Source organism: Micrasema longulum, unplaced genomic scaffold (genome assembly GCF_059751315.1).
Source record: "Micrasema longulum isolate JH-2025_06_02 unplaced genomic scaffold, ASM5975131v1 h1tg000299l, whole genome shotgun sequence".
NCBI classification, from domain to species: domain Eukaryota; kingdom Metazoa; phylum Arthropoda; class Insecta; order Trichoptera; family Brachycentridae; genus Micrasema; species Micrasema longulum.
This window is the reverse complement of record NW_028277503.1, coordinates 976,170-993,943: the sequence shown is the minus strand read 5'-3', so window position 1 is coordinate 993,943 and position 17,774 is coordinate 976,170. Positions and strand designations below refer to the sequence as shown.

General features: G+C 33.3%; 2 protein-coding genes and 1 long non-coding RNA gene across 3 annotated transcripts in view; 2 read left to right on the top strand and 1 right to left on the bottom strand.

Annotated features, from left to right (window-relative positions):
• The first annotated feature begins 52 nt into the window (after positions 1 to 52).
• Positions 53 to 11,174, top strand: LOC148282765 (uridine diphosphate glucose pyrophosphatase NUDT14-like). Its single transcript, XM_088224628.1, has 6 exons — positions 53 to 349; positions 2,951 to 3,161; positions 7,360 to 7,436; positions 8,929 to 9,149; positions 10,279 to 10,342; positions 10,530 to 11,174. Exons 1-4 carry the CDS (start codon positions 160 to 162, stop codon positions 9,087 to 9,089), a joined length of 639 nt encoding a protein of 212 aa, XP_088080754.1. The 5' UTR covers positions 53 to 159; the 3' UTR covers positions 9,090 to 9,149; positions 10,279 to 10,342; positions 10,530 to 11,174.
• Positions 3,956 to 5,342, top strand: LOC148282766 (uncharacterized). Its single transcript, XR_015822026.1, has 2 exons — positions 3,956 to 4,066; positions 4,106 to 5,342. It is a non-coding gene; the product is annotated as an uncharacterized LOC148282766 (long non-coding RNA).
• pic (DNA damage-binding protein pic) overlaps positions 10,611 to 17,774 on the bottom strand; it is a 27,499-nt gene continuing 20,335 nt past the window's right edge. Inside the window, exons 18-23 of the mRNA XM_088224626.1 lie at positions 17,173 to 17,298; positions 16,734 to 16,883; positions 15,600 to 15,730; positions 14,245 to 14,417; positions 11,662 to 11,888; positions 10,611 to 10,812 (exon numbers count right to left, since the gene is read on the bottom strand). Coding sequence (XP_088080752.1) covers positions 10,729 to 10,812; positions 11,662 to 11,888; positions 14,245 to 14,417; positions 15,600 to 15,730; positions 16,734 to 16,883; positions 17,173 to 17,298 — 891 coding nt within the window. The 3' untranslated portion in view covers positions 10,611 to 10,728. The remainder of the gene's footprint in view (positions 10,813 to 11,661; positions 11,889 to 14,244; positions 14,418 to 15,599; positions 15,731 to 16,733; positions 16,884 to 17,172; positions 17,299 to 17,774) is intronic.

Genomic DNA, 17,774 nt, shown 5'->3' with positions numbered 1-17,774 from the left:
TACAAAATTTGACCAATAGGAATGTGTTATTATACCTAAACGTCAAATAGTTGTTACGGCGCCGTAGTACTAAGTGTCAGATCTATGAACTAGTAATAGTTATCTCTGAAGAAAATCATAGTTCTACATTGTCTCTGAAGAAAATACAAATTTGCAAAAATGCAAGACGTGAAAGATGTTTTGGTGTCTCCGTTGAAGAGTTCTGACTACTTGAAGTTACTTAAAGTAAATTACACCCAGAATGAAATTGCCAAGTCGTGGGATATCTTAGAAGTTCATGACAGCGTTGCTATTATAATTTACAACCTAACACGTAAAAGCCTAGTGATGGTGAAACAATTTCGTCCAGGTAAATATTATAATATAATCTTGCTCGCCCACTTTGTATTTATGATAGTTTATTAATCAATAATATTTTTCCCATCGATCAAACACGTTAATAAAATTATTCATGTTTTTTTTTCTATTGCAACGTTCGTGATGACATGAACAAAAGTGTTAGTTTTTTTTAAAACTTTGAATATGATTGTACCAAAATAGGTCTGCTAATCCGAGTTTAACCCGGAGTCTATGGGTTTCGAGTTTTGATGGTGCATACTGGATGCATTACCGGTCTACGGGTTAACATCTTGATATTTCCCAGTGAGGAATACATTACGACCAAATCATGTATATTTAATTAATAAAATACATAATTTGGTATTTAGATATAAAAGAATAATAACGATAATTTATTTAATAAAATCTCCTGATCAGACAGACCCCCGTCTGATGGTAAAAGATGCATCTATAGATACATCGTATAGATAATACTATTTCTTTATCTGTAATGCTTATTAAATTTAAGGGCGTAAGTATAGCCTGTGAGCTCGCCAATACATGACAGATGACATTAACATAACCATAGAAAAACATAGCAGTTGAGCTCTCAGAAGTAAAGCAACGTGAATGCAGCAATGCTTGAACTACATGTCAATAATATTCTAATAATAAATAATATTATTTGGCCATACGGAACTTTAAAGCACACCTTGGTTTAATTACTAATAGTATTTTATCGGTTAGGTAGGTGTATTTAAAAAATATGTTGCGTACCTGAAAAAAGCACAAATAATTATGTTTTTGTAAATGATGTCAGTAGCGACACTCAGAGAGTGGCTTTGTGACGTTTTGACATTTTTTATAAGAAATTCATGGCGTAGCCGAAATACTGTTATGAAAACGAGGATGTTTTTGTTGATTGACGTTAGCAGGCGCTACCCAGGGGCGACTTTGGGACGTGAGAAATTATTTGAAAAAAGAGATTCATGGCGTAGCCGAAATATTGTAATTAAAACGAGGATGTTTTTGTTGATTGACGTTAGCAGGCGCTACCCAGGGGCGACTTTGTGACGTGAGAAATTATTTAAAAAAAGAGATTTATGGCGTAGCCGAAATATTGTAATTAAAACGAGGATGTTTTTGTTAATTGACGTTAGCAGGCGCTACCCAGGGGCGACTTTGTGACGTGAAAAATTATTTAAAAAAAGAGATTTATGGCGTAGCCGAAATATTGTAATTAAAACGAGGATGTTTTTGCTGATTGACGTTAGCAGGCGCTACCCAGGGGCGACTTCATGACGTGATGAAATTATTAATTTAAATATTTTTTTTTCATTTTACATAGCGTAGCCGAGATAAGAAATTGCGTGGTGTTTCAAAATTTAACCGTGTAGGTAGCCGCCTAGTTACAATATTATTTTTGTATTTGTATAACTCCTGTTTTATAATGTTTATGTATTTATCGCTATAAGAATTAAACTAAAGATAGTTTTTACTTTTAATCGCTATCCGTTTTTTAAATTATGTTTGTAACACTCAGTAATATTTATTTTTCAAGTATTCAATGTTATTTTTGCATTTGAATTAATATTGTTAATATAAAGCGTATTTTTATTTATTCGAATTTACTATACTGTTTTTATTACAAAAAATAGAAATGCATATTTCTCTATGTATTTTTCTGTTATAAACAATCTATTAAAATAATACACATCAAATTTCCATTGTCTGTTGATTTTATTTGCAATCTTCTTTTTTTTCGACGGTTAAGACTCTAGGAAATTCAAAGACAATAAAAATTTTACTGTCATAAATTGGCGAGCTCACACGCTATACATAGCCCAATTTAAGTAAGGTACATAAATGATTTCTCTATAAATTAATGTTTTTTTTTAAATAAAAATTTAGACGTTTTGAAAGGTGGAAGCCCAATACCAAAGTGATTTTTAATGTTTTAGTGTCTGGTCCAATCTAGCAAATGTTTAAATCTTCATGATTTTGATTTATAGATATTTTGACATGATTTTAAAAAAAGAAAATAGGCTATTGCTATGATTTACCCAAATAATTCAATTTTGGGGCGATTTCTTTTAGTCGTAAATCATTATGTTAAAAAATGGTGCTAGAAAAACATAAAAAGTTAGTACATGCAAGCCATAATTTGTGCTCTACTGATCAGAACAATATGTTGTCAGCATTGCCAATCTCCATCAAAATATTTTTTGTGTACTGATCAGAATAGTATGTCATTCAGCATTTCCAATCTCCATCTAAATAATGTTGGTACATAGGGACCGCGAATTACAATTTCGGTCTGTGGAAAAATCGGTAGATCGCTGATAGTGGGGCTTTTTTTAAAAACTTCTTTATTCCTACAGAATTTTGGCGACCATTTTTTTTAGGTTTACTACTAAAAACATGAAAAATGTGCATTTCGTGCATGGTATAACAAGTAGCGAAAGACTGTTCATTTTAAGTGCGCAAAATCGTCATTTCGCTAGTAGTTTGTTGGTTTTCCAAATAACAATGATCATGGACAGTGGTATTTTTGTTTTTAACCCCCCTAAATTATGAATATTATTTTGACTGGTTTTACATCTCATTTAAATTGCTGTTTATTCGGTTTTAGCCATCTACTACAATTCAGTTCCTAATGAGGTAAGAAAGAGCGGGGTAATTGACACGAGCAAGTATCCGCCATCTCTCGGTATTTCTCTGGAATTCTGCGCTGGGATTGTGGACAAAGATAAATCCTTGGATGAGATTGCGCAGGAAGAAGTGTCTGAAGAATGCGGGTACAAAGTATCCTTAGACTCCTTGGAGCTGATCATGAAATACAGGTTATGATTAGGGCTTCCAGTCTCAACACAAATTTGAGTCTCGAGACTGAGATGAGACTCAGAGGCCGAGTCTTGAAATTTTGAGACTTTTCGAAACTATTCGATACTAACGATAATTTGTATAAAAAAAAGGGCATTTATTTTTTTATTTTCTTTTATTCAGGAAAAATACAGTACAATTACATAGTTTTATAGTATAAAAAGTTAGACTTAACTCTAATGGACCAGTGAAGTTTCCATATTATATTATCATGTAGTAAATAAATCACATTTTTGCATACTATTTATAAAAATGAATACAAAACATACCATCCAATTATCTCCATATAAACAGACACACATATATCACAATAGCCTAACATAAAAATATTCTTAAATCAATAACTAGTTAAATAATTTTATCGTATTTGATGTAGAACTATGTAGCAAATAATGTAGACCTGAAACTACGCAAACTCCTTGTTAAGGCTGCGAGACATGGTGCCTATCTGAAAGAGACAAAAAGAGTCTAGAGGCTTTCAAAATGTGGTCCCATAGAATCATTCTAGGAATTTCATGGAGACACCGCATCGCGAATGGTGAGGTTCTTAGTAGAGTTGAAGGAAGGAGGCATCTGCTAAACTCCATCTCCGAAGGATGTGTTTGATGGATTGGACACATAGTGTGTCACGAGGGTCTCCTATATGAGATTATGGAGGAGTTTTCTGAAGAAACAAACTACAGGGGGTGTTTTGACTGAAATAGTATTTTGGTAAGGCGCACAAGCGCTGCAAGCTTTACAAAAAGTGCTGCAAGCAATTTGCGTAAATAATGTATGTAATGTGGTTTTTCAAATATACCTCGATCAATCATATACTGAGTGGGGTTGTATAGATATGGTATATTAGAATGCTGTTCTTTCTTAGGTAATCTGCTATATTCTCATCATGATGTCCCTTTCTTAGGTAATCTGCTATATTCTCATCATGATGTCCTTTCTTAGGTAATCTGCTATATTCTCATCATGATGTCCTTTCATCAATGGAGCAAGCAAAACAGATATCCTTACGCTTTACCTCAATAACGGTTTTTCACGGCAGTTTTGACCTGGCCGGTTTGTTTTTGCTTTTGATTCTTAATTTGCCTGCGTTAGCACTAAGATTGAAAAATTCCATGTTTTTTTAAAAGGAATAACCCACTAAAAATCTTTTATAGAGGCTTGTCAGCAGGTGGGAAATTCAATAAGGAAAGAAGTTATGAAAACTACACAACACCCAGACCAATTGAGAAAAATTCTTTCTTGGATTTTTTTCTCGCAACTGACGGGAATCGAACCCGCGACGCTAGTTTCACAGTTAGCTGTCTTACCAACTGCACCACGGCGCCTGTCATTTTCATTATTATATTATGTAATATGGAGTTGTCATCGTTATATTTTTTAGTTGGTAGGTATATTACGTGCTAACAACGCGTTCTGTACCCCCTAAACTGTCGTACTACTGGTCTCGAAATTTCGATACCGGCGTCTCTTGAGTCTCAAAATTGAAAACATCTCGAGACTCTCAAAATTTCAAGTCTCAAATGGAAGCCCTTATTCTGATTTCATTTTTTGTGTATAAAATAATTTGCCGTCTTGGTGGTAAAACAAACTAAGCCACAAGAATAATGATCATAATTTTGGAAAAAATTGCTTTTGAGTTTTGACATTATTCGGCTAGGTTAATTAAACTTTCAGGAAATATTCATTACGGGATATACTAAAAATAAAAACGTTCACAAATGACAAAGTTTATTATAAATGAGAATGATATTAGGTTTTTTTACAAATGGGTCTTTTCACCATCAATTTTCTTTTGAGAGTCAGTATGTCACAATGACACCTCAATACAAGTGACCGTGATGAATCAGGTTTTTCAAATAATAAAACTCGATTCTTTAGTAAAGATTGAAAGATGTTTTGACACAGATAGAAAGCCCGTATTATTTATTTAACTCTGCACATTGATGGGTTTATTTTTAATCGGCAATTTCTTCCAACCAACCAACAAAATAAAAAGTTTTTTTTTAGTTTCGTTACGTATGTGAAAAAAATTGAAACTAAAATAAAACTGGCAATATGTATTTATAAGTAAATTAATATCCATAATGGTCTTCTATGGAAAAAAAGGAAATAAAGGCAAATAGGAGAGATGGAAAAAGAAAGAGAAAGGATATCTTTCTATAGAGATGATTTAAACAAAGCTACTGTAGAAATAAGGGTATTAGAAGTAAACTTTGAAATCTCCATTGAACGGGGGGGGGGGGGGGGTTACTGAGATATTTGTGAAAAACTTTGAAAAAAGAATTGTGAGATTTGTAATTATGCTTCACCAACTCAATGGAGAATGCTGAAAGTTTGCAGTGTCAAGTATAATGCAAGATTTAGAGACGGTTTTGAATTACGATGCCGCCCGTCAATTAATAAATGCGTTTGTAGTGTCTAGAGTCGATTATTGTAATGGTATCTATGCAGGTCTACCAATGAACAAAATGACTCGCCTACAATCTGTATTGAATGCCGCAGCGAGACTTATTTTCGGAATCTCTAAGTTCAGTCATATCACTCCACTACTTCGGGAACTACACTGGCTATGTTTTCCACAGAGGGTCGAATACAAACTCTGTTGGCTTATGTATAAGTCACTGCACAACTCGGCTCCGGAATATCTAAGGGAACTATGCATTCCAGGCGTCTCACGCTTAGATCAGCTACGTCTACGGCGAGAGGAAAAGTTATTATACCTCTACGCAAACAGCGCACTAAATTTGGTGAACGCGCATTTGCGGTCGCAGGCCCTATGGCATGGAATGCTCTCCCAGCAGAGGTGCGAGGCTGTGAAAGTGAAGTGATGTTTCGGAAAAAACTTAAAACCCACTTGTTCTCTAAATCATTTGAATAAATCCGTAGCACGTGACAACAAAATAAATTATTTTAATTAAATTACAAATTTAAAAGCTTCAATTAAATTAACTTAACAATAGAATCACCATGTAAAGCGCCCTTGAGGTATTTTATTACGAAAATGGCGCTATATAAGTTATCCATAATTAATTAATTACGCTATTATTTAGGTAGGTAGGTTTTTATGTATAGTTTATTTTGACATCAATAACTATTTTCCATTTTTGGTGGAGATTTCTAAGTTTGCTTTTAATACCCTCAAATATCTTACTGCCAGATAGTAGATGGGTTATGATTTTACAGTCGTGCTGCATGGACAGTAGAGCTTGAAAAGTAGGAGAAATTTTGCATGGGAATCAAGAGGGTGCTTTGAGAACGAACGTAGATGTAAGTCATGAACTTACATCTACTTTCACGAAGGTATAGCGGAGCGTTTCGACCATTAAGTAGAGTGAACAAAAAGGACATAATAATGTAATGAATAAACAAAATTAGTTAAAAATGAGGTTATGTTCTACAAAAATTCCAAACTATGGTTCGGTTATGACTGAACCCGAATTGAACCAACAATATAGATTACTACATTAGACCAGTAAAAAAATAATTAGCACAAAAAAAGATATAATATTTTTTAAGCAATAACACAATATCTAGAGATTTTTCAGCATAAACTCAGTGTAGATATTATGACACACAGATTTTATGCTTTAGAAACAATTGACATACTGTGTTATTAATTAGATTTTTAAATTTGCATAAAGTTGATAAATGCTAATATGCGTCATATCTCAAAATATGACATGCAAATAACTGCAGAATACACATCATTGGCTGATTTACGTGATTAATTTACAAATTGTAGCATTCACCATTCTGCCTTCTATTTTTTTCTAGAATTTAGTTATTCTAAAAATATTGCTACAAAACTAATATTATAATTCTAGGATAATTAATGTTTTAATAAGAATTGCAATAGCTTCAAATTTATGAGGAAAAAAATAAGGTCGCGAAAATATAAAAACGTCTTTCCTTGTCCTTCAGTATGTATTTGTATATTTTTGTTGTGATAAACATTTGACATAGTATGAAAGTTTTTTTTTAAATTATACATTTTACATCAAAGTCATACTTTGGCACTTGGAGAGTGTTGATATTCTCTATATCAAGTATAATGTCATTTTATTTAACAACCAATTGTTAACAATTTGACTGCAGATAAAGATTTTGAAAGAAAACAAATAATTCCAGCAATCATGTGGGATATTTTTAAAATTTCAGATCTGGAGTTAGCCCTACAGGATCTTTACAATCACTATACTATTGTGAGGTTACAGATGACATGAAAATTAATCAAGGTATGTAATCACTTTATTTCTCATACCGGAATGACATGGTTGCAGCTTATTCTTAACGATGGGATTTTAGTGCTAAACAAGCTCCTGACGTCATTGCGACATATTTATTAGGTGTATAACTTTGCTTCTGCAGTTTTTTCTGAAATTCAGGCCATATTGTAAAAAACTGGTTTTACACCTATGATTCAAGGTATTGCCCATCGCTGGCCACTACTCTCCCATCTTTCGGGCAGTGTACGAATCCCGCGTTGAAAAAACCGGTTATCTTTTAAAGCAATCCACGAATCTATCCAATTTTTTTACTTCTTAATAAGACTGCTGGTCAGCCAGGCCGTGTGCCATTAGATCGAAACAAGTATTAGTCAGAGGGAGGAATGTGTGGAGAATATGGCGGGTGGGGTAGGGCTTCCCATTTTAAAGTTTCTAAGTATGTCTTGATCACATTCGCAACATGGGGCCGAGCATTGTCATGCTGCAAAATTATTTTATCGTGTCTCTCGTTGTATTGCGGCCGTTTGTCTTTCAATTCTCGGCTCAAACGCAATTATTGCGTTCGATAACGATCGCCTGTGATTGTTTCACTTGGTTTTAACAGCTCATAATACACTACGCCGAGTTGATACCACCAAATACAGGGCATGACCTTAGAGCTGTAAATTTTCTGCGATTGAGGTTATCGTAATGGACCCATTTTTCGTTCCTAGTCGCAATGCAGAAATCCCTTCCGTCTTTGCCTGTCAAGGAAATGTTCACAAGCGAACAAAGCCCTTCAACATTTCTTGGTTTCAACGCGTACGGCACCCAATTTCCTTGCTTGTGAATCATTCCCATGGTTTTGCGGCGTTTTGAAATTGCTTGTTGAGTCACTCCCAATGATCGGGCCAATTCTTCTTGACTTTGATACTAGTCTTCACCAAGTAATGCCCCATTTTGCATCTTTGAAAATCTTCTCTATTCCACCTCTATGGTCATCTTAAACATAAAAATCACAGTTCTTGAAGCGTTGAATCTACTCATGACACATTCTTTCACTAATAGCGGCCTCACCATCAGTATTTGGGAGCATCTGATGAGCCTTGACCGCAGATTTCTTCATATGGAAGCAGAAAATCAAAACCCCCCGCAAATTACGAGAATTTGGCTCGTAAACTGACATTTTCAATCGAGAATAACTTTATGATGCAGACACCAATCAGCTAATGTTTCTACAAGGTTATGTTCACAGATGCCCAAGTTTATTGCGTGACTATACGATTTATTTATTTCGACCACTACTTATCACTGAAGCCATCTACAGGAAAACAGCAGAAGCAAAGTTGTACACCTAATAGATCTATCGTGAAAGGTCCCCGCAATGTAATTCTCGCCTTCCAAGTCTAGGTCTTAAAGCTGTTTAATTTTTTTTAACCACCTGTAGTACCAAAACCAATGCCCTGTGCACCGTCAATAATTTGTATGTTATTTATGAATTCCTAATTTAAACTTTGACCAGGGGGTGGCATTGATGACGAGTTAATAGATGTGATTGAAATGTCGATACCTGAAGCAACCGAACTCCTAAAGTCCGAGGGTCCACACTACTCTCCATCTAGTTTCCTCTTCGCTCTCCTATGGTTCATAACTAACAAGGCGCCAAAACTTATGGAATTATAATCGCAGCTAATTCAATCATTCTGGCGTTTGATGAAATTGGCTGTATACATATATCACATGGTAGGTAGTATTACATTTTTATTTAATTATATAAAATTTTAGTGACACAACCAGGAACTACCCATGCCTGTGAACTTGCCCAAATCTCTAGAAAATCTATGTTGAGTAGGGGCATTAGTCCAACAGGCTGTGCCATGTTAGATGGAGACTATCATAAACAGAGAACACTCCGTTTTCATTTTACATTAATTGGTTTTATATATATTCCCTGTTATTAAGTATGTATATTATTTTTTTGCAATAAATTTATAAATAAATAAATTATGTGTGTTATTTAAGATTGTACCTATATAATATTATGTAAGCTAAAATCACTATAGAAAAATACACATACATATTATAATTTATAACATTTATTGCAATTATTTCCTATGCATCTTTTTTTTTATACTATTGAGCATTTAAAAACTATATAAGTACATTTGCATGGATCATTTATTTTTTAAAGAATTTCTGTTTAATAATTATAGTATTTTGTTCACTTTATTGATTTTAACATGTGGTCATTCATAATAATATAATAATAATATTGCTTTGTTTTCAAATGAACATTATATGTATTTTAAATATCTCATAAACTTTTTTTTTTAATATTGCAAATAAGTCTGCCTTATCTACTGTGTTAATAAATATTATGTGTAATATTTAAAATCTATTTGCAAACCTGGCAAAATCAATATTCCTTTATTTAAAGTTTACCTTTTTTTTCACCAACTTTTTTTTTTAACTAAATTTTTTATTACAATCAGTAAAAATAAGCAATGATTATGTCAAGAAACAGTAGTGAATAATAAATTTAATTTTACACATTCCAACTTTAAAATACTCAAGTAGAGGTTGCCATGTTTGTAACAAACTCGATAATTTGAAAGTCAAGTTCTTACAAATAAAGCCTGTTTTTTAAACTGACAATCCTATGATTATTGTAAAAAGTTGTATTCTAAATATTTTTTTTAGATTTTGCCGCGTTTGCAAGTAGTAACCTCATATATGTATTAATATAAATACTAAAGATTATAATGAATAAATTATTAATTAAAAAAAAAAAAATGCATACACAATGCATATGTATGTTATTTCCAGTTCTTCAAAAATCCTTCCTGGCTTGTAATTTCTCATTTATTTTTAGGGGGACTGTCCATCAAATTTGAAATCTACAACACTACTGCCCCAAAAATTATTGCACTGTTTTGGTATGTCAAGTTTGTGTAAATGTTTTTCTTTTTTGTTAATTTATTTAGCATATTAACCATATTGATGTAATTTCCCATTATGGATTAATCAACCCCGATTATTTTATTGAATAATTCTGTTATGCCGTATTTAAGATTGTATGTACCATCCTGCATTTTTAAAATTAAAACAGATGTTATTTTTCAGAAATCTTTTATTTTGCATCTTTAAAGCGGAGATTGGTAATTAATCTTGGTATATGTTTGGGAGAGAAAAGAAAATACACAATGGTGTTCCTTATTTTGGTTTAATATTACATACATGAGTAAAACAGGAACATAGAAGTATCGACACCAAAACAGAATTATTAAATTACATACTTATGATGAATAAATGCTATATAAAATTAATGTATCCTAGTTAGGTCTTCCACGATTTTGATTAAGTCATCTACAGTCGCGTCCCTTTTAGATCCATTACCATCATCCATCTGTAACAAAGATGTTGTACTATTTAAAAGTTTAAACTCCAAAAGCTTTGTTGTTTACATATCAATTATTTATTGTATTAGATTATATTTTTTTATTTCATTTTATTGGAAGTCAATACGCCCACGTCTGAGGTTTTAGCTTTTACTTCACAAAAATCAACAGGAAGAATTGAAGCAATTCACATGTTACACAGAGCATAAAGCAAACCCGTCAATGATAGATTATACCCCTTGTATGCCCAGAGCTTTTCCATCATTAAAATACCTAAATCAAAATGTCTGACGATGTCGGTCACGACGAAACCCGGTCACTGGTAAAAAATTTATAAAAAAAAAAATTATAAATAAAAGTGGAATAAAACTATTGAGTATTTTTATTATTATAATCAAAATGTTTTAATTTTTTATCAGTTGCCCAACAAATGAAATGTATATTTTACATGAAGCAATGCCCTTTTTTTACAATTGATGTTTATTGCTTCTACATATCCGACGGTCAAAAGGCTAAATGATTCATGCGTCACCATAGCTGACATTGAGCAACCTGTTTTCAGAATTTTACGCTACGCCTTACGAGCCGACACCCATGGGATGAAAGTAAATTTTGATTACATCATACGACATGTATTTATTTTCACAAATTTATTGTTAGATTTGCCATCTGATTTTGGTACTTATCCTACATAGAAAAAGGTTATGCTTATTTTTTTTATTTAAAAAACTGACTGACTACGGCAAAATTCACTTTACGGCGCATTAATCATTTAGATTTTTTACTGACAATATGTATTTTAATTGTTAACAATTATACGATCGTAAATTAGAAGGAAGATACGAAAAGAGGCATACTTGTAATCCTTGAACTGTTTCGATCATGGTCTCCCGGTTGAGGTCCAGGAAGCTCTCGATGAGGTCTCCGTCAATGAAGCCCTCGGAGGGTTCCGTCTTCACATCGGTGTTCAGGCTCCGCCAGAAGGAGTGCTGGATCTTGCCCACACTCTTGATGGTATGTGTCAGCCTCTCCTCCAGCGAGTGGAGGAACTCGTATAGGTCCTGGGGAATCTGGGCCACTAGTCCTGCGGGATGATAAAAACGTGCAAATGTATGGATTAAAAAAAACTAACATTGTAACATAGAATTAAGAATAGTCCAGAAACCGCATACGCACATCAAACAGAAGGCGACTAAACCACTCATAAATGAGTGGGTTTACGTTTTGACCCATTAGTTTCTTTGTAGATGTCGCTCAGTACGCAACTCCTGATTTGAATTCAACTATGCCGTGTTTGTCCCTTTAAAGTGTAGAAATACTGCAAGGATCTTAAAGAAACAGGATGCAATCACATTTCATGTGTATGTAACAAATGCATTACTTACAAATTTAATTATTTTTTCATCTGTCAGATTGGAAGAAACAAAATAAACATTTCGTTAGTGTTGCTAGGGTAGTAATTTTTTTTACCCTACTTTGCTCATCTAATGAGAACTAATGAAAATTGGATCTCGGATTAAACAACTCTATTGTGGACACTTGACCGACATTATCTTTAAAAAATAAAATATTATTTAGCATGATATAAAAATATCTGTTATATGTAAAAAAAATGTTTTATATTTTAAGTTTAAAGTTCATTAATTCAATTACTCTTATTAAATGACCCTTTACTTATCTACTCTGTTGTGTCAATCAATATTTCCGCATGCACAATAAAATTTTAGAGAAATTAACAGATTGCTTTTTTTTTACCTTACATTTGTGTTATAATTATATTTTTTCCCACCGTGCAACATTACGCGGCAGCATCACAAATGCGCGCGGCGAAAGTGAGGCATAGTAGGGGAATTATTGGACACAGTCCGATGTATTCAAATATGATTCTACGGCTCCTTCTGGACTATTCTTAATTCTATGAATTGTAATGTTTATTTTTTTTATAGTTGCTTTAGTTCATTTTTGTCCAATAGACCATTTTTAACAAAATCGAGTTAAGTGTACAGGAGTTTGGAGAAAGCCTTAATTTTTAAAACATGTTTAAAAAATTGTTTACGGGGTTTTTAAACGAATTTTGTCTGAAGTTGTGGTCATTATTTATGCCTATTATGTAAAAAATACTTTAAAGCTCTATTTCTGCAGATTTGTGTTTTGGTCTATTGGACAAAAACAAGCTGAAGCGACACAAATTCATAAAAATAAATAACTATAGTCCTTAAAACATAGCTTGATTAAAATGACAGCTGCCAAACTAATGTCAATAGTGATAGGAAATAACTGATCACTGAGCATGTATCGATCAAATTGACTTTGTCAGTTTTTTTAATGCTAACATGAAACTCTGTCTCCGTAAATTGATTTAAAAAGCAAAAACAAGCCTTTTATAATGTGTGTGTAAAATAAGACATTTATACTTTTTTCATGAACAACATCAAGTGAATTATGTACAGTACAACCCCCTGTTTACGTTTTTCAGAGGAGCAAGAAAAAAAAGTGTAAAACTGAGGAAAACGCTAAAGTGAGGAAATTAAAAATGCATAGAAAAAATAGGAATTACATTAAAAAAAATTGATTTGCTGGTAAAAAAAATGGTGATAAGTGGAAATTGTCAATCTCTTTTTACCTATTTTCAATGATTTCATTAAAAAAAATTTTTTTTTTTCATACAATATTATGTTATCTGTTTTTTTTATTTAATTTAGAAACATGTTAAAATTATTTTATGTGTAAATGGAAAAAAACCACAATAGAATTTTGAATTTGCATAAAATAATATAAAATAATTTTTCCCCTAAATGTTGGGAAATTCTATTTATACGGTATCACTTTTTTTCTATGGCATCACTAAAAACAACTGTCATAAAGATCGTGGCAAAATTATTTCCACTTTTATGACAACTTTTTAAACCATCTTTTTTATAACTTTAAATGTTTCTATTGTTATGTTTCAAATATCGCAATTTAATTTAATGATTTTAAAACTTTATTGTTTTTAAACGTTTGTCAACTGCGTATCATGATTTGTACAAGTAAATATATGACGTTTTTGTTCAAATGAAAACTAAGACTAACCCTAAAGGAAGACAATTAAACAAAAAGGTCAATTACATTGCACCTGCTTTGAATTTAGGTTAAGACAATAATTTATCTTTTATTAGTTGTTTACCTGTTCTTATTCTTCATTCGCGTGGCACACGCGGTGGCATAATTATTACGACGTAATTTTGGCTTTTAGACATCAAATTAGTTCCGAAAATTTTTAAGCGTAAAACCGGAGTGATGAAAAATGTAAAAAAAACTTTAATTGGGGGGAATATTTGTATGAGAATGTACGAAGAAAAATGGGTCCTGAACATTTCAGTGTAAAAAGTGGGAAAACGTAAAATTGAGGAACGTAAAAACGAGGTTTTACTGTATTTATTTAATGAGTGATTGTATACCTATAGCGCCCGAAACGGTGGCAAAGAGTACTGCGTTGGTTGTGGGGGCCGTGGTATCGGCCGAGGAGTGGAGCATAACGAGGGAACCGTGACGGAACACGTTGATCATGTCACCGATATGGAAGGCCCCCATCTCGCTCATCTGCTGACGCTCTTCGTCAGAAGTTGCAGCTCTGAAAAGCGGAATATTTTATTTTATAAATTTTGCACAGATTTATATTTATCTTCTCTTAAATCAAATTGAATTCACAATGTTTTGTATCTTTCCCTAATCAAGCCTGCATCGAAAGAGACTGAAAGAATACAGTAGAACCTTGCTAAACCAAACCTTTGTAATCTGAACGTCTGCTAATCTGAAAGCCACTGAGGTACAGTCAATTCAAAGTGGCAAGTGATAGATCTGGGGTGCTATTCTGAACCACTCGTGGAATGAGAAAACAGCTTTTCTCGTGTATTTACATACAAAATAATACGGTCACGAGAGCGTTTGGAATACCAGCCCTGGTAGGAAAAGCAACTTAAATGCCTTATTTCGCAATAAGAAAATTGCGAGATTTGTAATGTACAATATTTTGAGTTTGTCCAAATGTTTGTAGACAGAAGACTGGATTTCACACCTAGGGTAATATTAAGATTAACAAGATTACAACGGAGATGGAGCGGAATTTAATCAGATGAATCTTTTCAGAAGAGTTGAAGAAATATGGATATTCAAACATAGGCAAAATGGTCAATGTTAAACCAGCCAATGACCGGTCATAAGCCCTGTAAATGCCTAGACTTCCATATTTCCTTCTCTAAAATGTTTTCCCTCTCTGTTGTAATTTGTAATGTACTTTTTACTGCGATAATCCAAACTATTTGTTGGTCTAAAGTTTAGACTCTAAACCACAGCCAATCCCATTTCTTGTTATAAAGGAGCTCTATTATAATTTTTTGTAATCTTCAATTCAGTTGGTGCAGAACTAGGTAAGAGAAACCTCGAAAGAGTCCAGTTTCACACATTCTAAAATAAAATTATTTTTGTCTGATTATGCAATACGTATATAAAAACCAAAGTAAAATCTACACACTTTGCACTGACATATAATAACAACAACAATAGAAACATATGGTAACTGAATCTCATATTAAGCTAATAATGCGTTGCCCTCAACAGTGGGCAACTCTAACCCATCAATGGGCAGCAGTAAACTCAAACACATAAAATTATATTGACATTGCAAGCACCGTGGTGCTTCAAACATGAGATGGGTTGTTATGCCGAGTATCCACAATACTACAGCGGGACCACAACCCGGTTCAAAGTTATAAATAAACATTGTATGGAATATGAATGTGTTTTAAAAACTCACCCATCTTTTTGGCAAACAAATATATTATAACTATTTTCCGCTCCGAGGAATGTATCGTCGTCCAATATTTCTACTGCAGTCATCCAATTAGGGCTGTAGTCTCTGGCTATCTCCTCAAACGTTCCCTCCATCTGAAATAACAAGGGGATATAAGTAGTATTCAAACATACGTTTACACCATATTGACCGTGTTCAGGACCAAAGGTTCAAACCACAATTCTGAAAAAAGCGGTTTTATTATTTCAAATGTGTTTTGAACTAATAGGGAAAGATCACATACTACGAATACCGATAAAAATATTTGAAAAGGATTTAGAAAAATTATTGATTGCGGTTGCAATCCGCAACAATCCGCGTTGCGGAGAAATGTTTTCATACATCATTTTTAAAATGAAATTGTATAACATATGTCTTCACGAAAACGCGACATGTTTGGCTTTGACAATTGTGACGCCAAGATACATTCTATTTAAACGGTCACTAAGTTCAAAATTTAACCGAATCGTGACATATAGGGGCGTGGTCAAAGCAATGAACCGTTTTTGCAGGAATGTAAAATTATAAATTTAAAAATATATTTTATGCTAAGTACAATTTTTTTTTCTTGACAGTATTTCATAGACCCTTGTTAATTTGAAAATGTAAAAAAAACGATATTTCCCTATTGCGTAGGTCATATACACAAACTGGCAAAAGGATTTAAGTCAATAGGTGTTTGCAGTTCAAATCCTTATGGTAGAATTGGTTTAAAACATATTTGAAATAATGAAAGTGCTTTTTCTATAATTGTGGTTTGAAGCCTTTGTCCTGAGCACGGTTGATATATAAAAGACATTGAAACTATGTCAACATTTAAAATTACATAACCACTAACATTTAGGATGTAAAGTCATTCTCCAAGCGCAAGAGTTGGACTATTTTTTTCTGGTCGAATCAAACAAGAATCTTTGCCGCGAGACTGTATCTCGACAGTCTCGCGGCGATGCTTGTTCTCGAGGCTCACGAGAGGAGAAGCTCACATAGCATGTGTAGCGACGATTTGACAGAAAGCGCCAGTCTAGAGGTTTATGCGATAACACGAATGAACCCAAAACACCAAATGATATCTACAGTTAAGACAAAAGGAAAACTCACTTGTTTGTACTGCAGCAGTGTCATGGATCTCATGATATCACCAACAAGTATAAAATCACCCTTAACTTTCAAATACAAAGCCATTATGTTATTAAAATGACTGCATTCCAATCTTAACTCTTTCTGAGAAGTCCATTCGAATAATCTCACCTGAAAATAAAACATTCATACTTAAATATTTAATAAGAATGGTTTATTAATACAAAAAATCTTATAATCTCTAGGTACTACATTTTTGTTGTAATAAATTTCTCTAGATCGTAGACTGAATGGCCCCATTCAAATAAATGTGTGTGTCATGAATTCATCAAGTGGTTTAATTGTAAAGCAAGAATTATGTATATTTTTATGATATGAGAGTTTTGTCTATAATTTATTCTGTATACTTATACAGATTTTTTGAGTAGACTATTTTATCGGAGTCGAGATATTTACTTACAGTACTGTTGATACTGGCCAATAGCCTGCCATTGAATTCCACCAGAGTGAAACAAGCTCCTTTGATTGTATTTACCGCAACTTGAATCAGCCGGCCTTCTGACCAGTGAAATAACAATATGCGTCCCTAGAACAAACAAAAATAATAGTTTAAAAAATAATTTTATTTAGATGTGCATCTCTGAAAAAAAGCATTCTCGTCATCATTCCCCTTTTTGCACCTCATGGTGGATAGGGCACTGCTTTGGTATACACCAACCGCAGCGTATCCAAGGAAAGATGACCAGTCTTCCGCTTCAGACTCTGAAATATTCCAATGTTTTAAAATAAATACTTCATGTCGACCATGCCGGGAATCGCATCTCTCGGATGGTAGACAATTATGCTGACCATTTTGACCATGAGGCGGATTATTATTTTTTTTTTTTTAATATTTGATTTAACCGTCCAAGTACGAGCACGGCCATATGCCAACAGTGGACACTGTCGCGAAACACTGTCCTCATCCCCCCTGTTTTTAAGTAAATATGGTTGCATTGACTATATTTCAGCCACGAAAGATATGGTCTTTAGTATGTGGTGTGCAACAATAGAATAAACAGT